Source organism: Eschrichtius robustus, chromosome 10 (assembly GCF_028021215.1).
Source record: "Eschrichtius robustus isolate mEscRob2 chromosome 10, mEscRob2.pri, whole genome shotgun sequence".
Lineage (NCBI taxonomy): Eukaryota > Metazoa > Chordata > Mammalia > Artiodactyla > Eschrichtiidae > Eschrichtius > Eschrichtius robustus.
This window is the reverse complement of record NC_090833.1, coordinates 70,939,400-70,963,870: the sequence shown is the minus strand read 5'-3', so window position 1 is coordinate 70,963,870 and position 24,471 is coordinate 70,939,400. Positions and strand designations below refer to the sequence as shown.

At 37.3% G+C, this 24,471-nt stretch overlaps 1 protein-coding gene and 1 long non-coding RNA gene across 2 annotated transcripts in view; one reads left to right on the top strand and one right to left on the bottom strand.

The window, feature by feature from the left end:
• The window catches only part of LOC137770488 (uncharacterized), a 73,312-nt gene extending 54,622 nt beyond the window's left edge, over positions 1–18,690 (top strand). The window contains exon 3 of the long non-coding RNA XR_011075180.1: positions 18,625–18,690. This is a non-coding gene — a long non-coding RNA (uncharacterized lncRNA). The remainder of the gene's footprint in view (positions 1–18,624) is intronic.
• A 2,957-nt stretch (positions 18,691–21,647) lies between these two features.
• Positions 21,648–24,471, bottom strand: part of MTAP (methylthioadenosine phosphorylase) — a 38,820-nt gene continuing 35,996 nt past the window's right edge. Inside the window, exon 8 of the mRNA XM_068553195.1 lies at positions 21,648–22,885. Within this exon, the coding sequence (XP_068409296.1) occupies positions 22,847–22,885 (39 nt within the window). The 3' untranslated portion in view covers positions 21,648–22,846. The remainder of the gene's footprint in view (positions 22,886–24,471) is intronic.

Below are 24,471 nucleotides of genomic sequence, written 5' to 3'. Positions count from 1 at the left end.
TCTGTCTATTCCTAATTTGTTGAGAATTTTATCATAAAATGTTATTGAATATTTTCAAAGCTTCTTCTGCATCTGTTGAAATGATCATTTTGGGTAGTGTTTTGATTTGTAATTTAATATCTTCATTTGTTATAGGTGTATTCAGATTGTCTTTTTCTTTTTGAGTTCATTTTCGTAGTTTGTATGTTTCTAGTACTTCGCCTGTTTTAGCTAGGTTATCAAATTTGTTAGCATACTGTTGTTTTTAGTGTTTTTTTAACAGTCCTTATTATTTCTGTAAGATCATTAGGAGTGTCCCTTCTTTCATTTCATTTCTAATTCTGGTAATTTGAGACTCATCTCTTTTGTGTTGATTAATGAAGCTAAAGTTTTGTCAGTTTTTTTAGAGAATCAGCCTTCTAAGTGATTTTCTTTATTATTTTTCTATCCTCTATTTCATTAATTTCCACTCTAAGCTGCTATTTCTTTTCTTCTTGCTTTAGGTTTATTTCGCTCTTCTTTTTCCAGTATCTTAAAGTAGAAGGTTAGGTTATTGATTTGAAATGTTATTTTTTTCACAAAATAAGTATTTACAGCTATAAATGTCTTTATGAGCACTGCTGTTGCTGCATCCCTTAAGTTTTGGTATGTGTCTTCATTTTTATTCATTTCAGAGTACTTTTAGAGTTCCTTTTTGATTTCTTCTTTGATGCATTGATTATTTAGGAGTATATTGTTTAATTCCCATATGTTTCTGAATTTTCCAGTTCTTGTTGCTATTGATTTCTAGTGTTGGAAAGCATATTTTAGTATCATGTCTATCCTTTTAATCTTTTAATTATTTGTATCCTGTATTCTTCATTAAGACAATCTTTTAATTATTTCTGTCTTCTGCACTTTAAATTCATTGAGGTTTGTTTTATGGTCTATGGTCTGTCCTAGAGAATGTCCCATGTACACTTGGAAAGAATGTATATTCTGTTCCTGTTTTGTGGAGTGTTGTATGAATGTTCTATAAATGGTTGGTTTACAGTGTTGTCCAAATCTTCTATTTCCTTGTTGATCTTCTAGCTCATTGTCCTATCTTTTATTGAAAGTATAGTGGTGAAATCTTAAACTATTGTTGCTTTTTAAAAAATATTTATTTATTTTTTAATTTTGGCTGTGTCAGGTCTTAGTTGTTGTATGCGGATCTTTGTTGTGGCATGTGGGATCCTCCACTGTGGTGCGCGGGATCCTCGCTGCAGTGCGTGGGCTCTGTAGTTGTGGCACACAGGCTCTCTAGTTGTGGCCCGTGTGCTCAGTAGTTGCGGTGCACTGGTTTAGTTGCCCCGCAGCATTTGGGATCTTAGCTCCCCCACCAGGGATCGAGCCTACGTCCCCTGCATTGGGAGGTGGATTTTTAACCCCTGGACCACCAGGGAAGTCCCAAACAATTATTATTGACTTATCTATTTCTCCCTTTATTTTTCAGTTTTGCTTCATATGTTTTTATGTTCTGTTAGGTGCACATTTGCTTATAATTGTTATGTCTTCCTCATGGATTGACTCTTTAATCATTATAAAATGTCACTCTATGTCTGGCAGCATTTTTTTAATGTGTATTTTTTCTGACATTAGTATAGCCACTCCAGGTTTCTTGTGGTTACTATTTGCATAATATATCTTTTTCCATCCCTTTACTTAGAATCTATTTGTATTTTGAATCTAATATGTCTCTTCTGTAGATAGCATGTAGTTGGATCTTGTTGTTTTTAATCCAGTCTGACTATGTCTGCCTTTGAATTGTTTAATGTAGTTACATTTAATGTGATTATTGATATAGGCATAATTGGTTTTATTGTGCTTCACTTTATTGCACTTTGCAGATATTGTGTTTTTTTACAAAGGAAGGTTTGTGGCATTGAGCAAATCTCTTGGCGCCGTTTTTCCAACGGCATTTGCTCACTTCATGTCTCTGTGTCACATTTTGGTTATTTTTGTAATATTTCTAACTTTTTCATTATTATTATATTTCTTATGGTGAGCTATGGTGAGTGACCTTTGATGTTACTACAACTTGCTGAAGGCTCAGGTGATGGTTAGCATTTTTTAGCAACAAAGTATTTTTATTTTTATTTATTTATTTATTAAGAAAACACACATTCGCTTTATTATTTATTTATGTATTTACTTATTTGGTTGTGTGGGGTCTTAGTTGCGGCAGGCAGGCTCCTTAGTTGCAGCTTGCCAGCTCCTTAGTTGGCGGCATGTGAACTGTTAGTTGCAGCATGCACGTGGGATCTAGTTCCCTGACCAGGGATCGAACCCGGGCCCCTTGCATTGGGAGCGCGGAGTCTTATCCACTGTGCCACCAGGGAAGTCCCTACTTATTTTTTAAAAATTTATTGGAGTATAGTTGACTTACAATGTTGTGTGCAATAAATTATTTTAAGATTAAGGTTGTGCATTGTTTTTTCAGACATAATGCTATTGCACACTTAATAGAGTACATTATAGTGTAAATATAACTTTTATATACAATGGGAAACCAAAAAATCCTTGTGACTTGCTTTGTTGTGATGTTTGTTTTATTATGGTGGTCTAGAACCAAACCTGCAATATCTTCTAGGTATGCCTGTACTTGGATTTATATTTGCCATTTTACTTTGTGTTTTCTGTGTGTCTTGTGTCTTTTTTGTTCTTCTGTTCCTCCTTTACTGCTTTCTTTTACATTGAATTAATATTATCTAATCTAGCATTTTAATTTCAAAACCCATTGTTTTTGCACTATATGTTTTTAAAGTAACTTTCTTAATGGTTGCTCTACGGCTTACAATATACATCTTAACTTATCAGAATCCACTTCACATTTATATTAACTTAATTCTGGTGAGATTTAGAAAAGTTACTCTTACCTAGCTCTATTCCCTTTCCTATGTTTTCTGTTAATATTGCTATACATATTACATCTATAAATGTTACAAACCCAATAATACATCATTAAAATTATTACTTTATATAATTTTATGTCTTTTAGACTAGCTGAGAGAAGGAGAGAAAGTATATATTTATAATTTTTGTTATATTAACCTCTTTATTTATCATTTCTGGTTCTTTTCATTTATTCTTGCAGATTCAGGGTATCATCTGGAGTTATTTCCTTATTTAGCCCAATACAGCTTTGCTACCATGTACTTCCTTTGTGCTGTTATCAGCAAATATATTACAATTTTATATGTTATAGGCCCAAGAATACATTATATACATAATGTTTTATACAATTGCTTTTTAAATTGGGTAGGAGAAGAAAGGAGTAAAATATGCATTTATGCTGTTTTTATAATTTCATAATTACCTTTACTGGTGCTCTTTGCTTTTTCATAAGAATTGAATTATGACCATTTGGGGTCACTTACTTTCAGTCTGATTAATTTCCTTTAAAATTTCTTGTAAGGAGGGTCTGCTGCTAGTAACAGGTTCTCTGTTTTTATTTATCTGGGAGTATCTTTAATTTGCTTTTATTTTTTAAAGATAGATTTGCTGAATACAGCATTCTTAGTTAATAGTTTCTTTGAACACTTTGAATATATTATTCCACTGCCTTCTGGCCTCCATTGTTTCTGCTGAGAAGTCAGATTTTAATCCTATTGGGATTCCCTTGTAGTGATAAGTCATTTTTTTTTTCTTCTGTAAAGATTTTCTGCTTATCTTTGGCTTTCACTGTTTTTACTATGATGTTTCAGTTTGTGGATCTCTTTGTGTTTTCCTACCTGGAGTTGGTTGAGCTTCCTGGATGTGTAGATTATTATTTTTCAATAGATTTGAGAAGTTGTCAGCCATTATTTCTTCAAATATTGAGGCACTTAATAGTGTCCCACATTTCTTTGAAGTTTTGTTCATTTTTCTTCATTCTTTTTTCTCTCTATTCTTCAGGTTGCATAATCTTTTTTGCTCTTACTTTAGATCTGCTTATTATTACTTCTGCTAATTCAAATCTCCTATTGGCCCTTTTAGTGAATTTTTCACTTCAGTTATTGTAATTTTCAACTCTAGAATTTCCATTCTGTTCTTTTTTATAATTCCTGTCTCTTTATTGATGGTCTCTACTTGCTGCCACATTTCATAATGCCTTTTTTGCTCTTTAATCATGGTTTCCTTTAGTTCTTTGAACATATTTATAATGGCTGCTTTGAAGATTTTGTTAAATTTGATATCTAGTTGTTCTCACAGGCAGTTTCTGTTGCCTGATTTTTTCCCCAGTGTATGGGTTATACTCTCCTGTTTCCTTGCATGACTAATTTTTGTTGGAAATTAGATATTTTAGATAATATATTGTAGCAACTTTGGGTACTGGTGCCTCCCTCTGGTGCTTGTTATTGTTATTTGCTAGTTTATTGGTCAAGTAACTGGCTGTACTCTTTTAGTAGAGTCTATTTCTCTCTTGCACTGGTAAGTTCTGATATTGCTCCTCAGGGAGCATATTCTTGGGTTATGTCTACAGTCACCCTGGGTTAACAGTGGTTCTTTTGGGGTTCTCTTTGGCTGACTCTGTCCCTGACCTTAACCAGATGTTGAACTCTACTAATTGCTAGGTGATTGTTTAATTACTTTCAACAATGCCCTGGTGCATAAATTGCTCACCAGCTGAACCAGTGAAATTCGGAATCCTTTGAAGGGATAGTTCTGGAAGTCTGTTGAGATTTTTTTCTGACTTCAGGCAGTCTCCGCCCAGCTGTGTCCTTCCCAGATTCTGTCACACAAACTAGCCAGCTTACAGTTTAGCTTATATGTCCAATGATTCTACCAATACCCCAATTGCCCTTACCACAACCTCTACTAAATTTGAGAGCACCAGTAGGCTTGGACTTCTCCACACTCTGTTGCAAATGAAGTCAGTTCCTTTTGGAAGAGAATAGCTCCCTGGTTTATGACCTGCTCTCCCTCAAGGCAAAATCTCTGAGTTACGGCTGTGGAGCTGGAAGAGGGGACAATGGCAAGCTTCTCTGTCAGTGACACTCCCAATTTAGGAGCTGAGTGCTCAGTGGTGGTAGGGAGGGGACAATACCTTCAGCTCTTTTTGTTCGACTCTTGTAGCACAGAATCACTGCCTTACAAACCAGGAGAAAGATGACTGGGGCTCAATATTCTCATCAGCACCACACCCAGGGTACAGCCTTCTTGGGGGCTGGGCAGAAGAAGAGAGAGCCACCTCTCACCTACACTTGCCTGTAACTTAGCCTCAGTAACAGATAGGTGGGGGTAGGATAAGAAATACTAACATACTGCCTGTCCTGGGATTGTAGCCCTCAAACTGGGAGCTGGATCCCTGTGTTCTTGGCTGTACCCAGTCTGGAGTAAAGTTTCCATCTTGCTGAGTTAGGAGGGAGGAAGGAGGAAGCAGATCTCAGTTCAAATACCACAGACTCTCAATATTCTTAAATTGTAGAAAATTTTCTTGAATGTGTTTCTCTATTTGCTGTATATGTCCTTCAACCATGTCCAGAGATTTTAACTGGTTGTTTTAAAATAATTTTGACTAGTTTCACTGGTGAGTGAATCCACAGAGTTCCTCATGCTGTAAAGCTGGAGATCAGAGTCACACCACCCACTCTCTTTATTTCCTCTTTCTGGAAAACGAATTCTCTTTAATAAGATCTTTGTTAGAATTTCTGCTACACTTTATGTTTCACGCTGTCATATTTTCCATCTCTTTCTCCGTACATCCTGGGTTTCCCCTTTAGTTCATAATCCAGCTCACGAATTATCTCTAAAACTCTGTCTATATAACTCTCTTTTGAGTTTCTAACTTTATTGATTATATTTCAAATTTCCTTCAGTACTATTTAGTATTTTTTAATTAAATCTGCCTAGTATGTTAAGGTAGTCATTTTTTTCTTGTTTTCTTTTCCTATGGCTTTGTTCTTAATCATTTATCCAATGCATATTTTATAGTGTATATCTGACCCATTCTTAAATTCTAAGGAATTTTGATTTCTTGCTTACTAAGCTTGTTTGGCATGAATGACTGTTAAATTTTATGAAATGCTCTTTCTGTGTAAATTAAGATGTTTTTAGTCTTAAAATAAGGAGGCTGTCATCTGACTTTTCATGTATTTAAATGGAGGTAACTTTGAATTAGAATATCATTTTTTTAGAAACTCATATTAAATTGATGGATAGAGGCATTAAAAGCTGAGGGTGCTAAATCCAAGACAGATGAGACGTTATGTGGCCCTTGATGGAAAAGCACGCCACCTCCTCTGAAATAGCTTTGAAAAAAAATCTGTCTAGATTCAACGTAGCAATTTAGAGGAAGTACAGAGGATAGAGGATTATATTAAATTATGCTATGGGGATGCAGTTACAAAAATCTGGATTATATAAATCTCTCAAGGACAAACAACTGGGTTTCTTCAAATAAACTGTAAGGAGAAAGAGTGCATATGAAAGATTGGGAGAGGGGAGAAAGGAAGAGTGAAAGGACCAGGAAGAGAGGGAGAGTGAACACAGCGATTAAAAGAAACATAAACTACATATCAACTGATTGCAATGTGTGGACTTTAACTGCCTCCTGATTCAAATAAACAATGTGTAAAAAAATGGCATTTATGAAACATTTGAACTTTTGAGTATTCTGTGCATAGTTGACATTAAGGAATTTTTATTCATTTTAATGTGTACTAGTGGTGTTGTGGCTATCTTCAAAATATTTATCCTTTAGAAGTAACAGTGAAATATTCAGGGATGAAATTATATATGTGAAATGCTTCAAAAGAACATGGGAGGAGAATAGTGGGTAGGAGTGTAGAATAAACAAATTGTCTATGAGATGATAATTCTTGAAGATGGGTGATGGATAAGGTTAATTACTGTTTTTTGTATTTTTGCATATATTTGGAATTGACTTTCCTATTACTTACTGCTTTGGCTTTGTAATTTTGATTCTTACAAGGAGGGAATTTGTAAAGTGAGGCCAAAAAGAGTAGTTAACGAGTGCATCATCACTTTCTGATGTGTAGACTTTTTAAGTTTGGATCATCTGTGAAACTGAGGGCATGGTTTGAAAACACTGACAATTTCCTGTTCATTTTCCCTTATATGAAAGCATTCAAATGCTTTTTTTTTATTGTGAAGAAATGTGCTCTGCAACAAAATACCTGTGAAATCAAGCATATCTTTTTTTCAGTTATATGCTGAATTCTGAAACACTTATATGTTTCAGTGTTTGTTCTTTTTCAAAAACCATTTTTTCAGGATCTTATTGATATGATTAGTTGTTCAATTTCCATGTCTGTTCAGTTTAAACTACTGATTGAGGTAAAACCAATAACAATTTATCGGTTGCTCATTAAGTGTAAGGCATGTGCCAGGCTTTTGGGAGTGGCACCTAAATCACTCCACAATTTATAGAAACCTACAATGTCCTTGGGAAGACAAATTACATGACAAGATGAACAACCCCTGAAAGATGTAAATAATTGTCAGGGCAACAGAATGTTATATAATTTTTTTGCCAACTCAAAATTCAATACCCAGAATTCCTAATTCCCTCCACCCTAATTGTTTTTCAACTATATTATACCCTGATTAATCCCCACCTCTGCTAAGATAACAAGGGGGCATTAGTTGGGAAAATAGGAGAGAATGGGAAAAAGGGCTCTATTAACACTAATTAAGGCACCAAAATAAGATACGTACATTCATTCATTCTCCTGGAAAATGTGGACTTTTGGCTTCTGTCATGCCAGAACACCATGATCGTTATCATCAATGGAACAATTACAGGGAGTGGGTATCCAGGCTCATATCTACCCACAGGCAGGTCCCGCTTTGCCTGGGGGGTTCTTAATTAGGACTATGTTGATAAAACATGTGAGACGCTGAGAAGCTCTGATTTATTTATGATAACTGAACCCACTCATCTTTCTTCTCTCCTCCAATCTGGTAGAGAAACAGAAGAGATTTTTAATGCTTGCAGTAAATCACATAGAACACATTTGGCAGCAGTTTTACAGTCTGGTTTGCTCTTTTCCCCTTTAGCCTGATGACTGAAGGATACCTTTTTGCAAAAGGGAGAAATAAGCTTTGTTCTTAATTATTTAGGATCTAGCTTATCACTGATAAATGAAATGAACAAGGTTGTTATATAACAACATTTTGATGAATGATTGATTACTTTTATCTTCAGAGAAATGGACACATACCCTGTACTGATAGACTAGACAACGAATCAGATCTGACCAATTCCAGATAAATGAAGAAGTTTGGGAGACAAGTGACATTTTCATGAATGATTTACTACAAATACATGAAGATAGATGGAGTCGTTCAGAAAGTAGTTTTTCTTTATGAAATATTGCTTTTAAAATCCAGTCAAAAGATTGAAAGAAAGTAGGTTTTTTTTTTTTTAATTAATTAATTAATTTGGCTGCGTCAGGTCTTAGTTGTGGCTCTCGGGATCTGCGATCTTCATTGCGGCATGTGAGATCTTTTAGTTGCAGCATGCAAACTCTTAGTTGCAGCATGTGGGATCTAGTTACCTGACCAGAGGTTGAACCCAGGCCCCCTGCATTGGGAACGCAGAGTCTTAGCCACTGGACCACCAGGGAAGTCCCTGAAAGAAAGTAGGTTTTAACATCATAGTTAAAACAAGAAAAAAAAGTTACATTGGATTATCCAGGAAAATGCAATTACCAGACACAAGATTCAAACCAGGCAATACATTTAATAATTTTTTGAACACCTAATATGTAGGTAATATTCTTTCCCAGGATTCCTGCTCTTCCAGTGTTCGTTATCTAATTGGGGGAGTAGAATTTGTACATAAGTAAAATCATTCTAATAAATGGTCTGTGAGTAATATGGACTTCAAGTAGTTTGGGAGTACAAAGGAGAGACTGTTTACTGTGGGCTGGTCTGCCTAGGGTTCCTAGGGAGAAGTGATTTGAACTAGAAATGAAAGGATGACTGAAATTTCAGTAGGCAGAAATGTCATGGGCTTATACATTTATTTAACAATTATACATAGTAACTCTCATGTGTAAGTCGCTATGCTAAATAGACAATGAATCAGACAGTTATATTGGGTTGGCCACAAAGTTCGTTTGGGCTTTTCCATCAGATGTTAAGGAAAAACCCGAATGAACTTTGTGGCCAATCCATATTAACTGTGTGACAACGTACTGTAATAGAACAGGGTGTTTGTGGAACACAGAGGAGAGACAGCAAATGAGCCAAATGAAGAGGGGTGGTGATGGAGCAAAGAGGACCCTCTTCCAGGTGGAGAGACTGCAGTTAAAAAGGGCCAGAGGCAAGAGGGGGCCCAGACTGCTTGGGAGCTGCAAGCCGAAGACTGCTCTGTCCACTATGGTAGCCCTTTGTCACATGCAGCTGTTGAACACTTGAAATATAGCAAATGCGACTGAGACACTGAATTTTAGTTTTATTTAATTTTAATTAACTTAAGCTTAAAAATTAACATCTGCTTCAGTATACTTGGAACAACTAACAACGTGAACCTACTTTCTGAAAGTAAATTTTATTAAATTTAAATACAGATCAAATATTTCTGATGACAGTTTAGAATCCAAGTTGAGGTGTAAAATTGGTATAAAATACAACCAGATTCCAAAGGTTTAGTATTTGTAAAAGAATGTGTAAAATATCATAACTTTTTAATATTAATTATATGTTGACATAATATTTTGGATATATTAGGTTAAGTAAGTTAATTTCACCTGTTTCTTTTTACTTTTTAAAAAAATTTTATTTTATATTGGAGTATAGTTGATTAACAATGTTGTGTTAGTTTGTGTACAGCGAAGTGATTGTTATACATATACGGGTATCTATTCTTTTTCAAATTCTCCCATTTAGGTTATTACAGAGTATTGAGCAGAGTTCCCTGTACTATACAGTAGGTCCTTGTTGGTTATCTATTTTAAATATAGCAGTGTGTACATGTCAATCGCAAACTCCCAATCTATCCCTCCCTCCACACCCTCCCCACCCCAGTAACCATAAGTTCTATCACTAAGCCTGTGAGTCTGTTTCAGTTTTGTAATAAGTTCATTTGTGTCATTTTTATTTAGATTCTGCATATAAGCGATATCATATACTATTTGTCTTTCTCACTTAATATGATAGTCTCCACGTGCATCCATGTTGCTGCAAATGGCATTATTTCCTTCTTTTTAATGGCCGAGTAATAATACATTGTATATATGTACCACTTCTTCCTTATCCATTCATCTGTCAATGGACATTTAGGTTGCTTCCATGTCTTGGCTGTTGTAAACAGTGCTGCAATGAACACTGGGGTGCATGTATCCTTTCAAACCGTATTTTTCTCTGGATATATGCCCAGGAGTGGGATTGCTGTATCATATGGTAGCTCTATTTTTAGTTTCTTAAGGAGCCTCCATACTGTTCTTCATAGTGGCTGTACCAATTTACTTTCCCACCAACAGTGTAGGAGGGGTTCCCTTTCTCCACACCCTCTCCAGCATTTGTTGTTTCTAGACTTTATGATGATGGCCATTCTGACTGGTGTGAGGTGACATCTCATTGTAGTTTTGATTTGCATTTCTCTAATAATTAGTGATGTTGAGCAGCTTTTCATGTGCCTCTTGGCCATCTGTATGTCTTCTTTGGAGAAATGTCTATTTAGGTCTTCTGCCCATTTTTTGATTGCATGGTTTCTTTTTTTGATATTGGGCCCAATGAGTTGTTTGTAAATTTTGGAGATTAATCCCCTGTTGGTAGCACTGTTTGTAAATATTTTCTCCCATTCTGTGGGTTGTCTTTTCATTTTGTTTATGGTTTCCTTTGCTGTGCAAAAGCTTTTGAGTTTAATTAGGTCCCATTTGTTTATTTTTGTTTTTATTTCTATTACTCCAGTAGACGGATCAAAAAAGATATTGCTGTGATTTATGTCAAAGAGTGTTCTGCCTACGTTTTCCTCGAAGGGTTTTAGAGTATCAGGTCTAACACTTAGGTCTTTAATCCATTTTGAGTTTATTTTTGGGTATGGTGTTAAAGAATGTTCAAATTTCATTTTTGTATATGTAGCTGTCCAGTTTTCCCAGCACCATTTATTGAAGAAACTGTCTTTTCTCCATTGTTTAGACTTGCCTCCTTTGTTGTACGTTAATTGACCATAGGTGCGTGGGTTTATTTCTGGGCTTTCTATCTGTTCCATTGATCTATATTTCTGTTTTTGTGCCAGGACCATACTGTTTTGATGACTGTAGCTTTGTAGTATAGTTTGCAGTCAGCAAGCCTGATTCCTCCAGGTCTGTTTTTCTTTCTCAAGATTGCTTTGGTTCTTTGGGGTCTTGAGTGTCTCCGTACAAATTAAAAAATTTTTTGTTCTAGTTCTATGAAAAATGCCATTGGTAATTTGATAGGGATTGCATTGAATCTGTAGATTGCTTTGGGTAGTATAGTCATTTAGACAATATTGATTCTCCCAATCCAAGAACAAGGTATATTTTTCTATCTGTTTGTGTCATCTTTGATTTCTTTCATCAGAATCGTAATAGTTTTTGGAGTATAGGTCTTTTACCTCCTCAGGTAGGTTTATTCCTAGGTGTTTTATTCTTTTTGATGCAGTGGTAAATGGGATTGTTTCTTTAATTTCCCTTTCTGATCTTTTGTTGTTAGTGTATAGAAATGCAACATTTCTGTGTATCAATTTTGTATCCTACAGCTTTACCAAATTCATTGATGAGCTCTAGTAGTTTTCTGGTAGCATCTTTAGGATTTTCTATGTATAGTATCATGTCATCTGCAAACGGTGACAGTTTTACATCTTCTTTTCCAATGTGGATTCCCTTTATCTCTTTTTCTTCTCTGATTGCCGTGGCTAGGACTTCCAAACTATGTTGAATAAAAGTGGCAAGAGTGGACATCCTTGTCTTGTTCCTGATTTTAATCCTACTTGATCATGGTGTGTGATCCTTTTAATGTATTGTTGGATTCAGTTTGCTAGCATTTTGTTGAGGATTTTTGTGTCTATGTTTCATCAGTGATATTGGCCTGTAATTTTCTTTTTTTTGTGATATCTTTGTCTGGCTTTGTTATCAGGGTGATGGTTCCCTCATAGAATGGGTTTGGGAGTGTTCCTTCCTCTGCAAATTTTTGGAAGAGTTTCAGAAATATAGGTGTTAACTCTTCTCTAAGTGTTTGATAGAATTTGCCTATGAAGCCATCTGGTCCTGGACTTCTGTTTATTGAGAATTTTAAAATCACAGTTTCAATGTCAGTACTTGTGATTGGTCTGTTCATATTTTCTATTTATTCCTGGTTCAGTCTTAGGAGATTGTACCTGTCTAAGAATTTGTCCATTTCTTCTAGGTTCATTTTATTGGTATTTAGTTGCTTGTAGTAGTCTCTTATGGTCCTTTGTATTCTGTGGTGACAGTTGTAACTTCTTTTTCAGTTCTAATTTTATTGATTTGAGCCCTCTCCCTCTTTTTCTTGATGAGTCTGGCTAAAGGTTTATCAATTTTGTTTATCTTTTCAAAGAACCAGCTTTTAGTTTCGTTCATCTTTTGTATTGTTTTCTTTGCCTCTATTTCATTTATTTCTGCTGATTTTTATGATTTTTTTCCTTCTGCTAACTTTGGGTTTTGTTTGTTCTTCTTTCTCTAGTTGATTTAGGTGTAAGTTTCGGTTGTTTTAGGTTTTTCTTGTTTCCTGAGGTAAGATTATACTGCTGTAAACTTTCCTCTTAGAACTGCTTTTGCTGCATCCCATAGGTTTTGGATTGTTGTGCTTTCATTTTCATTTGTCTCTAGGTATTTTTTGATTTCCTCTTTGATTTCTTCAGTGATCCATTGGTTGTTTAGTAGCGTATTGTTTAGCCTCCACGTGTTTTGTGTATTTTAGTTTTTTTCTTGTAGTTGATTTCTAACCTCATATCATTGTGGTTGGAAAAGATGCTTGATACGATTTCAGTTTTCTTAAATTGACCAAGGCTCACTTCGTGGCCCAGCATGTGATCAATCCTGGAGAATATTCCATGTGCACTTGAGAAGAATGTGTATTCTGCTGCTTTTGGATGGAAAGCTCTATAAATATCAATTAAGTCCATCTGGTCTAATATGTAATTTAAGGCCTGTGTTTCCTTATTGATTTTCTGTCTGGATATTTGTCCACTGATAATAGTGGGGTGTTAAAAGTCCCCCACTATTATTGTGTTACTGTCGATTTCTTCTTTTTTAGCTGTTAGTTTTTGCCTTATATATTGAGGTGCTCCTATGTTGGGTACATATATGTTTACAATTGTTGTATCTTCTTCTTGGATTAATCCCTTGATCATTATGTAGTGTCCTTCTTTGTCTCTTGTAACAGTCTCTTGTAACAGTATTTTAAAGTCTATTTGTCTGATATGAGTATTGCTATTCCAGCTTTCTTTTGATTTCCATTTGCATGGAATAACTTTTTGCATCCCCTCACTTTCAGTCTGTATGTGTCCCTAGATCTGAAGTGGGTCTCTTTTAGACAGACTATATATGGGTCTTGTTTTTGTATCCATTCAGCCAGTCTGTGTCCTTTGGTTGGAGCATTTAATTCATTTACATTTAATGTAACTATTGATATGTGTGTTCTTACTGTCATGTTGTTAACTGTTTTGGATTTGTTTTTATAGGTCTTTTTTCTTCCCATCCTCTTTTGTTCTCTTATGATTTGACTATCTTTAGTGTTGTGTTTGGATTCCTTTTTCTTTTCTGTGTGTGTATCTACTGTAGATTTTCGGTTTGCAGTTACCATGAGGTTTTGATACAGCAGTCTGCATATGAACAAGATTGTCTTAAGTTGCTGGTGTTTTAATTTCAAATGCATTTCCAGTTTATTGCATTTGTGCTCCCCTCACAATTGCTGATTTTGATATCATATTTGTCTGCAGATGATTTCCTGTCTGTACTGTAAGTTTGCCATTACTGGTGAGCTTTTCCATTCATAATTTTGTTTCTAGTTTTGGCCTTTTCTTTTCTGCCTAGAGAAGTCCCTTTAGCATTTATTGCAAAGCTGGTCTGGTATGCTGAATTCTCTTAGGTTTTGCTTGACTGTAAAGCTTTTGATTTTTCTGTGGAATCTGAATGAGAGCCTTGCTGGGTATTCTTGGTTGTAGTTTCTTCGCTTTCTTCACTTTAAATATATTGTGCCATTCCCTTCTGGCCTGCAGTTTCTGCTGAGAAATCAGCCAATAACCTTACGGGAGTTCCCTTGTACGTTATTTGTTGATTTTAATATTTTTTTTGTCTTTAAACTTGGTCAATTTGATTACCACGTGTTTCGACATGTTCCTTCCTGGTTTCTCCTGCCTGGGACTCTCTGCACTTCCTAAACTGGGTGAGTGTTTCCTTTCCTGTGTTGGGGAAGTTTTCAGCTACTGTTTCTTCAAATATTTTCTCAGGTCCTTTATCTGTTCTCCTTCTGGGACGCCTATAATGCAAACGTTGGTGCATTTATTGTTGTCCCAGAGGCCTCTTAGACTGTTTTCATTTCTTTTCATTCTTTTTTCTTTACTCTGTTCCACAGCAGAATAAAGACACCACTTTGTCTCCCAGATCACTTATCCGTTCTTCTGTCTCAGTTATTCTATTGATTCCTTCTAGTGTAGTTTTCATTTCAGTTGTTGTATTATTCATCTCTATTTGTTTCTTCTTTAGTTCTTCTGGGTCTTTGTTAAACATTTCTTGTATCTTCTCGATCTGTGCCTCCATTCTATTTCCGAGATCCTGGATCATCTTTACTATCATTACTCGGAATTCTTTTTCAGGTAGATTGCGTATCTCCATTTCACTTAGTTGTCCTTTTGGGGTTTTATCTTGTTCCTTTATCTGGGACATATTCCTCTGCCATCTCATTTTGTCTAACTTTCTGTGATTGCAGATTCTGTTCCACAGGCTGCAGGGTTGTAGTTCTTCTTTCTTTTGCTGGCTGTTCCCTGGTGGGTGAGGCTGTCTGAGAGGCTTGTGCAGGCTTCCTAATGGGAGGCACAGGTTCCTGCTCACTGGTGGGTGGAGCAGGGCTGTGTCAGGGAGTGTGTTTAGCAGGAAGCTGTGTGCTCAGGAAGACTTTAAGCAGCCTGTCTGCTGATGGGTTGGGCTGTATTCCCATCCTGTTGGTTCTTTGGCCTGAGGCATCCCAGCACTAGAGCCTAGAGGCTGTTGGGTGGGGCCCAGTCTTGGTGAGAAAATGGCGGCCTCCAAGAGGGCTCACGCCAATGAGTACTCCCCAGAACTACTGCTGCCAGTGTCCTCGTCCCTGCAGCGAGCCACCGCTGCCCTCCACCTACACAGGAGACCCCCTAATACTAGCAGGTAAGTCTGGCCCATTCTCTTATGAGGTTACCGCTTTTTTCCCTTGGTCCTGGTGTGCACGTGACTGTGTGTGCACCCTACAAGAGTGGAGTTTCTGTTTCCCCCAGTCCTGTGGAATCCTGTGATTAAACCTCACTGGCCTTCAAAGCCAGATTCTCTGGGAGCTCCTCCTCCCATTGCTAGAGCCCCAGGCTGGGGAGGCTGATGTGGGGGCTCAGAACTCTCACTCCTGTGGAAGAACTTCTGTGGTATAATTATTTTCCAGTTTGTGGGTCACCCACCCAGTGTGTAGGGATTTGATTTTATCGCAGTTGCACCCTGTCTGCCATCTTGTTGTGGCTTCTTCTTTGTCTTTGGATGTAGAGTATTTTTTTGGGTGGGTTCCAGCATTTTTTTGGTCAGTGGTTGTTCAGCAGTTAGTTGTGATTTTGGTGTTTCCATAAGAAGAGGTGAGCTCACTTCCTTCTACTCCACCTTCTTGTCTCCTCTCAAAAGGGATTTTTCTTTCCAGTGAGGCATGGTTTTCAGAATCGTTGGGCTGGATGCAGTGAACTAGCTGCCGGGGCTGATGGCTGGCTGTCCACACTTACAGTGCCAGGGTCTGTCTCTTCTGCTATGATGTGGGGTGGCAGTGGCAAAGGAAGGCAGGAGGCAGCAGCTGCTGCCAAACAGCTCCTCAGTTATCTCTTTTTACTTTTTATATGTGACTCCTAGAAGATTTACAATTATATATCAGTGCACATTACATTTCTATAGGATAGCTCTGATCTAGAGTGCCATGAGATATGGGAAGTGAGAGAAGAGGCTGGAGTAAGCCATAACATGTTAGAACATGCCAGGCTTGTGATAAGGAAGGGGAAACTGTACATTCAAAAAGTATTGGCTGAAAGGCTACTAAGTGCCAGACACTGTTCCGGCCATGTGGGATGTGTATCAGTGAATGACAAAATTCCTGCAGAGTTTACATTTTAGAGAAAGCAGGAGGGTCAACAAAGAAGCAAACACAAATGACATACTAGAGTATGCTGGGAACGTTAAGAGCTATGGGGAAAAAAAAAAAAAAAGTTGAGCCAGGTAATTGTCCTCAGGAGTGCTGGGGGTGTAGAGTGAGGATTCTTGCTTTCCTTTAAAGTAGGATGGTTGGGGTTGACCCACTGAGGCTTATTTTGAACAGAGATTTGAAGAAGGTGCTAGTGTGAGCCATGTGGTTATCTGGGGCAAGAGTTTTCCAGGAAGAAGGGACACCAAGCAAGTACTCAAGGAGGAGGCCTGGTGTGTTGTAGGAAAAGCAAGTTTGGTGGTATGGAGCAGAGTGAGTTAGAGGGTGTTAGTAAGAGAGGAAGTCAGAGAGAGAAAGGACAGGTGCTGCTCCCATGGAAAAGAGTAGAAGCTGGAAGACTAGTCAGAAGGTTATTTCAGTATTCAGGTGAGAAATGAGAGCAGCTCAGACCAGAGTAAAAGTAGTAGATATTGTGAGGAATAGTCAGTTTCTGGATATGTTTTGATGGTAGAGTGAATAAAGTTTTCCTGGTGTGAATGTGGGTTTTGAAGAGGCCAGGATGACTCCATGTTTTTGGTCTGAGGAACTGGATGAATGGAACTGCCAACAACTGTGCTGGGAGAGCAGATGTGGGGGGAAGATGAGAAATGGTCACCAAGGAATGAGTGAAGATAGAAAATCCAAAGATTGAGATTAGGGAGAAGAGGAGGAACCAGCAAAGGAGACTGAATAGCAGCTGTTGAGGTAGAAGAAAAACGGAGTGTGGTGTCTTTGGAAGCCACATGAAGAAAGTTTATTAAAGAGCAGGAAGGGATAAACTATCAAATGCTGCTGATAGGAAAAGGGTGAAGTCTGAGAATTGACCAATAGCTTTAATACAAGTGACCTTGAGAATAATTTTTGTGGTATTGGAAGTGAGATGCTGGCAAAATTTGATTTGGAGTGGGCTGAAGAAACAATGAAGATGGGACTTCCCTGGTGGCGCAGTGGTTAAAATCCACCTGCCAATGCAGGGGACATGGGTTCGATCCCTGGTCTGGGAAGATCCCACATGCCACGGATCAACTAAGCCCGTGCACCTAGAGCCCATGCTCTGCAACAAGAGAAGCCGCTGCAATGAGAAGCCAGTGCACCACAATGAAGACTAGCCCCCGCTCGCCGCAACTAGAGAAAGACTGTGCGCAGCAACGAAGACATAATGCGGCCAAAAATAAATAATAAATAAATTTATTAAAAAAAAAAGAATGACGATGAATTGGAGGCAGTGCAAATAGATAGCTCTTCAAGAGGTTATATTTCAATGAAAGTCAAAGCATTAAGACAAACAGTAAAGAGAATTGTGGTCAAGAAGTATTTTTTTAATAGGAGAAATAACAGCATATTTGTGCATTGAGATGCAGTGATCCAGTAATGAGGGACAGTTTGATTACGGAGAAAGGGGCAAGTGCCAGAGTGATGTCTTTGACTAGGTGAGAGTTACAAGATCCAGTAAGTGGATGAGCAGGGAAAAACATCTATGATAGCAGTTTTCAAAGTGTGGTCACCTGGAACTTATTAGAAATGTAAATTATTAGGCCCTATCCCAGACCTCTTGAATCAGAAACTCTGAAGCCCTATTTTATACCTACACCACTCACAAAAATTAAATTGAAATGAATTAAAGACCTAAATGTAAGACCTGAAACCATAAAACTCCTAGAAGAAAACATAGGAAAGACACTTGTTGACATGGGTCTTGGCAATGATTTTTTCAATATGACAGTTAAAACACAAGCAACAAAATGAACAATAAACAAGTGGGACCACATCCAAGTTAAAAGCTTCTGAAAGTCAAAAGAGACAATCAACAAAATAAAACGGTAGCTTACAGAACGGCAGAAAATATTTGCAAATCATGTATCTGATAAGGGGTTAACATTCAAAATATATAAAAACCCGTACAACTGAATAGCAAATAATAATAATCATCTAACTGAAAAATTGGCAACGGACCTGAATAGACGTTTTCCCAAGATATTCAGATGACCAAAAGGTACATGAAAAGGTCCTCAACATTAGGGCAGTGCAAAACCACAATGAGATAACACATCAGGCTTGTCAGAATGGCTATCAGAAAGAAAAAAAAAAAAAAGAGAGAGATAAGAAATGCTGGCAAGGATGTGGAGAGAAGAGAACCTTTGTGCAAGGTTGGTGGGAATGTAATTTGGTATATAGCCACTATGGAAAACAGTATGGAGGTTCTCAAAAAAATTAAAATTACTATTAAATAATAATAGTAATTACTATTACTATTAAAATTAAAATTACTATGCACCCCCATGTTCATTGCAGTATTATTCATAACAGCCAAGACATGGAAACAAACTATGTACCCATTGATGGATGAATAAAGAAAATGTGGTATGTATATAAACAGTGGAATATGGTATAGCCATAAAAAGAAGGAAATCCTGCCATTTGTAACAACACTGATGGACCTTGAGGGCATTATGGTAAGTGAAATAAGTCAGATAGAGAAAGACGAATACTATTCATCTCATTTATATGTGGAATCTAAAATAAAACAGAACACTAAACTCATAGAAACAGATATCGGATTTGTGGTTGCCAGAGGCAGGTGGTGGAGGGTAGGGGAATTAGGTGGAGATGGTTAAATGTACAAACTTCCAGTTATAAGTTAGTACCGGGGATGTAATGTACAACATGATGACTATAGTTAATAATGCTTTATGGTATATTTGAAAGATGCTAAGGGAGCAGATCCTAAAAGTTCCTGTCACAAGGAAAAACACTTTTTTTCTGTAATTGTATGAAGTGATGGATGTTAACTAATCAGTTTGCAATATATACATATGTCATTATGCTATCTTAAACTTACAGTATTGAATGTCAGTTATATCTCAATAACACTGGAAAAGAAAAAGGACTAAAGATGTTCAGGCAAAAGATCTCTTGGAAGGACAGGCTGCCATCCAATATTAGAATTGTGTTGTGTGGAAGAGATTAGATGGCTCCCTAGTAGTTCCAGAGAGGGACAAATGAAAGTTACAGGTAGATTAACTTCAATTCACAAAATTTAAGAAAAAGAATTCTTTCTAACCATCCCCTGTCTACCAGTGGAATGGGTTATGTTGGGAGCAGCCATCAACAAGCTCAGCAGAGGCTGGAAGATGCAAAGACACAGAAAGGGGGACTGAGACACCAGTACTGAAATGTGTGCACAATTTCAAGATGGCTGCAAACCCCAGATTATGATGTCCCAGACTGATGACTTCTAAAAAAGAAACTCTAGGGTGGGATCATGCAGTCTGGTTTAAGAAGCCCTCCAGGTGCTGCTAATATGTATATTGTCAGAAAAGACAACAGAGGGGAAAAGAGCTTGGGGGAGGGTAATGGGGGTATGCCTGGAAGTTGTTTGCTGATGCTTCAGTTTTGTCAGTGAAGAGGGAACTGAAGTCACTTGCTGAAAGTGAAGACGGAGGAGGAGGTGTATGAAGAGCTGATGAAGGTTTTATGTAGGAAAAATAGGATCAGATTTTCACTTAACGCAGATATTCATTGATCTTGTGCTAAGTACAAGGAACAAAGGATCCCATAATAAGTAAAAAAAGATGTTTCCTGCTTTTATGGAGGCTTATCAGTAGTGAGAGAGGTTAGTCCACAACTGAACAGCCCTTTAAATATTCGAAATGCTCACATAAGATTTTCTCTTAAACGGTTAGACACATTCAGTCCCTTTAACCATTACGTACATGGCATGGTCTTCCCAGTTCCCATACGCTTCTTTCGGTGCTTTTCAGGTGGTCAGAGTTCCCCTGAAACTGTTGTGCCCAGAAGTAGACACACTGTCCCGGACATGACCTCACAGAATTCAGTGTCAGGTTAAAGAGGTTATTTTATATAAACTGCTATAGAGCAAGGCCTCCCCTATTCTCCATTCCTCAAAATGAATAAACCAAGAGTAGATGCTTATGGTAAAAAGTCCAAAGAGTACAGAAAGGTACGAGGTAGACAGCAGGTCTCTTGGCTTGTACCTCAGAGGTTATCACTCAGCTTCTTTCCAGAAACTCTGTGGACATAAAGCATAAATATGCTATCCACACACCCACACAAACTGCATTATTTTACTTTACGTATTTCTCTGGTTTCCACTTTTATCACTGACATTGTTTTATACCGGCACATAAAGACGTTATTTATTTGAATCAATGCACTTTATTTAGACCCCCCCCCCCCCGCACCACTGAGAATTTTAGCCATTCTTAAGCTTTGGCCTATTATGAACAAGTCCAGGATGCACTGAAGCTAATTGGCGAAGTATTTTCAGGTCTCAAATGTAAGCCTGCTGTTCCAGCCTTCTCCACTCTTTTTGGTTAACACTGAATATGAACTATTCTGGTTATCTAATTGTCAAAATCATGAACAACAATGCAGAACAAAAATAAGCAGCTCACAATGCCAATACACATTTCTAAGTAGATGCAGATGTACTAATTAGTAACTCAGCGCTCTTCCAAGGGGCTGTCACTAAGCTAGAACTTTTCCATTATGCCCATAATCCACTGGGGAAACTTCAAAATGCTCAAAACTGATCACAGTGTTCACTTATTTTTGTAGCTAAGAAAAGGAGTGAAGTATCATAGAAGTGGGAAGTGTTCTGGGAAGAAATGGTCAGCAAAGTCCTCAAGAATGAGGTAGAAGGAAAATTGTATTATTGGCTTTGTTTAAGGAGTAAATGATGGGTAACAAAACAAGAATACCATGTACTCCACTTGAGAAGTCTAAAAATGAGGCTGCAAGAAAAGGCTACTGGATCAAGAAAATAACTTCTTTAACTTGGGAAGCACTGTACTTGGGGAAGGCAACAAGAAAAATGCCTGCATTTTGGCCTTGACATCCTCAGACACCTACCAAAAATGAAGGAAAGTAAGGCATAGCATATATTACAGGGTAGTAAAAACAATCATGGGGTATAGAGCCAGAGAACCTTAGGTTCAGACCCATCAGGTCCTCTGTGGCTCCCTCATATGCAGAGTTGAAACCACTGCATCAGAGAATCCAAGAGCCATACTCACATGTAACCCAAACAGCTTAGTATTAATGCTGAAGGGTAACTAGTTTATTGTTTACAATTAGCAGCTCATTATCTTGAAGACAGTTTCTTAGACACAAACACATTCATTCTACAATCTCTTTAAACAGACGAGATACATCACTAAAGGACCCAGTAACAGACCATAGTGAGAAGGAGTAATTCTGAGGGAAGAATGATCTCCCTGTGATAAGAAAACAAACCACATTCCTAAAAAATTGACAATAAAAAACAGTAAGAAGCAAGCTTCCATTTTCTTTATTAAAAAACAAAAATCACCAACTCATGTAAAATAATTCATCAGATCATAAAAAGGAGTAGAAACAAAAAGTCAAATGTCAATTTAAAGAATATCTGACACACTAGAATGTGTGTATACAGTCTCTTAAATAATTTAAGATTAGCTCCATATTAAACACCCAGCTTTTCTCACATTGTTGCAAACCCAAGTATTGTTCTGACTATAGTCATTAATTATCTTTTTTAACAAAAATAAAGATTTAACTCAAACAGAACTCCTCTTAGTATTGCCATTTTAACTTTTGCTGCATTACCAGAAACAGTGTGTTTTCAAGAACTGGATCTTTCTAAGCCCATTTTTATTTTTAAAACTTCACTATTTGATTATATTCATTGTAGAAAAATGTGAAGATAAGGAAAAATATAAAGAAAATTAAAAATTTATCCAGTGTCCCTCCCCCCAAATACAATAACAAGAGAGTATATATATTTCTTTCTATTCATTGTACATATTTAAAACAAAATTAGTACTGTAAAATGCTTACATATCCCCATTTCATATTATACAGCAACAATTTCCTTAGTACATTAAATATTATGTGAAACCATGATGTTCAGTTGGCTGCTTCACAATCTAATTAGAGCTTAACCGTGATTACCTCCAGTTGTTGGATATTCAGATTGTTTTGAATATTTGCTATTAAAACTATGTTCTACATCCTTCTTTATACATAATTATTTGTATGTATCTCTGATAATTTCTTAAAGATAAATTCCTAGGAGTAAAGTAACCAGCACAAAGGGTATTTTTTAAGCCTTTTGATACATTTTACCAAAATGCCCTCCAAAAAGATTGTCCCAATTTACAGTCACATCAGTAAATAGTCTAAAAGCTATTTCTTCACATTCCTTGGCAACATAGGAATGTTACTGCTTACCTTTACTGTTACAAATTTGGGGGAATGGTGAAAGGTGTCTTCTTTTTTTCTAATGTGTAAATATTTCCCCACATGTTTACTGGTTATTTGCTTTCCTTCTGTTATTTGAAGCAGTCCAAGTCTTTTAGAAGGCATCTCTGATGTGAGCAATGTCTTATCACTTGTTCTTCCTTAGGGGGCAAGGACACAGAAGCTGCATGTCTCTTCTGTGTTTTCTCAAGCAGGAATTCCCCAAATGATTGGAATTAGAAGGTTACCTTGTCTTCTGAGCAGCCATGCTATTTTAATGTCTTGGTAACAAAACAGAAGACTGGGCCATTTTCTGAAAGAAAGCAGGCACAGATTATGGGACTTTTTGAGTGTAACTCCTAACTTTTAGTTCTTCATTCTCCTTTCATGTAAGGTGAGGTTCAGAATGTTTATCTCAGAGGACTGTTCTGATTCTCACTTATCTCCACCCGCCTTTACATCCACTAGGACATAGTTTATACACCATCCTCCAGCCTGGATTGTTGTTTATGCAACCTCCCTCATTCGCCTTATTCCACTGAAAAACGTCATTGAAATTTCAACGTTAGTATTGCCAAATAGAATAGGAGCTTCTTCATTACAGCGTCTTACATATCTTGACATATAGTGGGTGCTCACTAAGTGTAGTGAATTAATGATGCACACTTCAGTGCTGAGAGAGCTGAAAATAATGCCCTGGAATAAGGGATTATTAGTATGGTGTTCCTTAATGCTATAGAATGGAGGCCATAATTCTCAATTTTGTCTAGAGCAGCAATTCTTCATTTTCTCTTTTCTACACATATTAACCCTCTTAAAAAATGCATATGGGCTTCCCTGGTGGCGCAGTGGTTGAGAGTCTGCCTCCCAATTCAGGAGACACGGGTTCGAACCCTGGTCTGGGAAGATCCCACATGCCGCGGAGCAACTAAGCCCGTGAGCCACAACTACTGAGCCTGCGCGTCTGGAGCCTGTGCTCCGCAACGGGAGAGGCCACGACAGTGAGAGGCCCGCGCACCGCGATGAAGAGTGGCCCCTGCTCGCCGCAATTGGAGAAAGCCCTCGCACAGAAACGAAGACCCAACACAGCCAAAAATAAATAAACAAATAAATTTAAAAAAAAATGCATACATACAGAAACACACAATTTTACACACACTTTCAGAAGCTTCACAGAAAGAAAGGAGAATACCGATTTCTACTATCCAAACATCTTTACTTAAAAATGCAGCTGAAATAATAAATTTATTGCTTGACAAATTATCTTTAAGTTCAAGGGACTATGGTCAAAATGGGGTCAGAAACCTAAAAAAAAAAACAAAAACAAAAAAAACAAACCCAAAACACACCATCCCATCTTGCAGGTTATACCCTCAGCAGCAGCAAAAGTATGAGTCACATTTCCTGCCAATCAACAGTGTGTTTATTTAGACAAGCCAAAGTCATGCTGCTCTATCACATTACACTCATTATGTTTAGCTAAATGTAACTGTTTCTAGTTTAAAGTGACATTCTCCAATTCTTAGAATTTGTTTTCTGTTCCCCTTTTCTTTATCCTTATAATAAGGACTGCCTGTATTTCAATTATGATGAAATACTTCATGGGGGGAAGGGCCTAACATTTACTCATTAAAGAACATTTATCTCCTGGGTATATAGGCTGAAACCAATGGATGTGTTTCCTGCTCCTTATGGATTTAAAGTCTAGTAGGGAAGATAGATTACAAATGCCAATATTCCTGACTTCGCCAGTCCTCAAGGCTGAGAGGCATATTATTACAGTGATGTGCTGGAGCCTGCTTGTACCAGCTTATAAAAACCTGATTATGTACATCACTTCCCAGCTTACCAGTGGCTTCATGTTAGTAGCTTGAAGTCGGCTGTGCAAGAGCATTTATA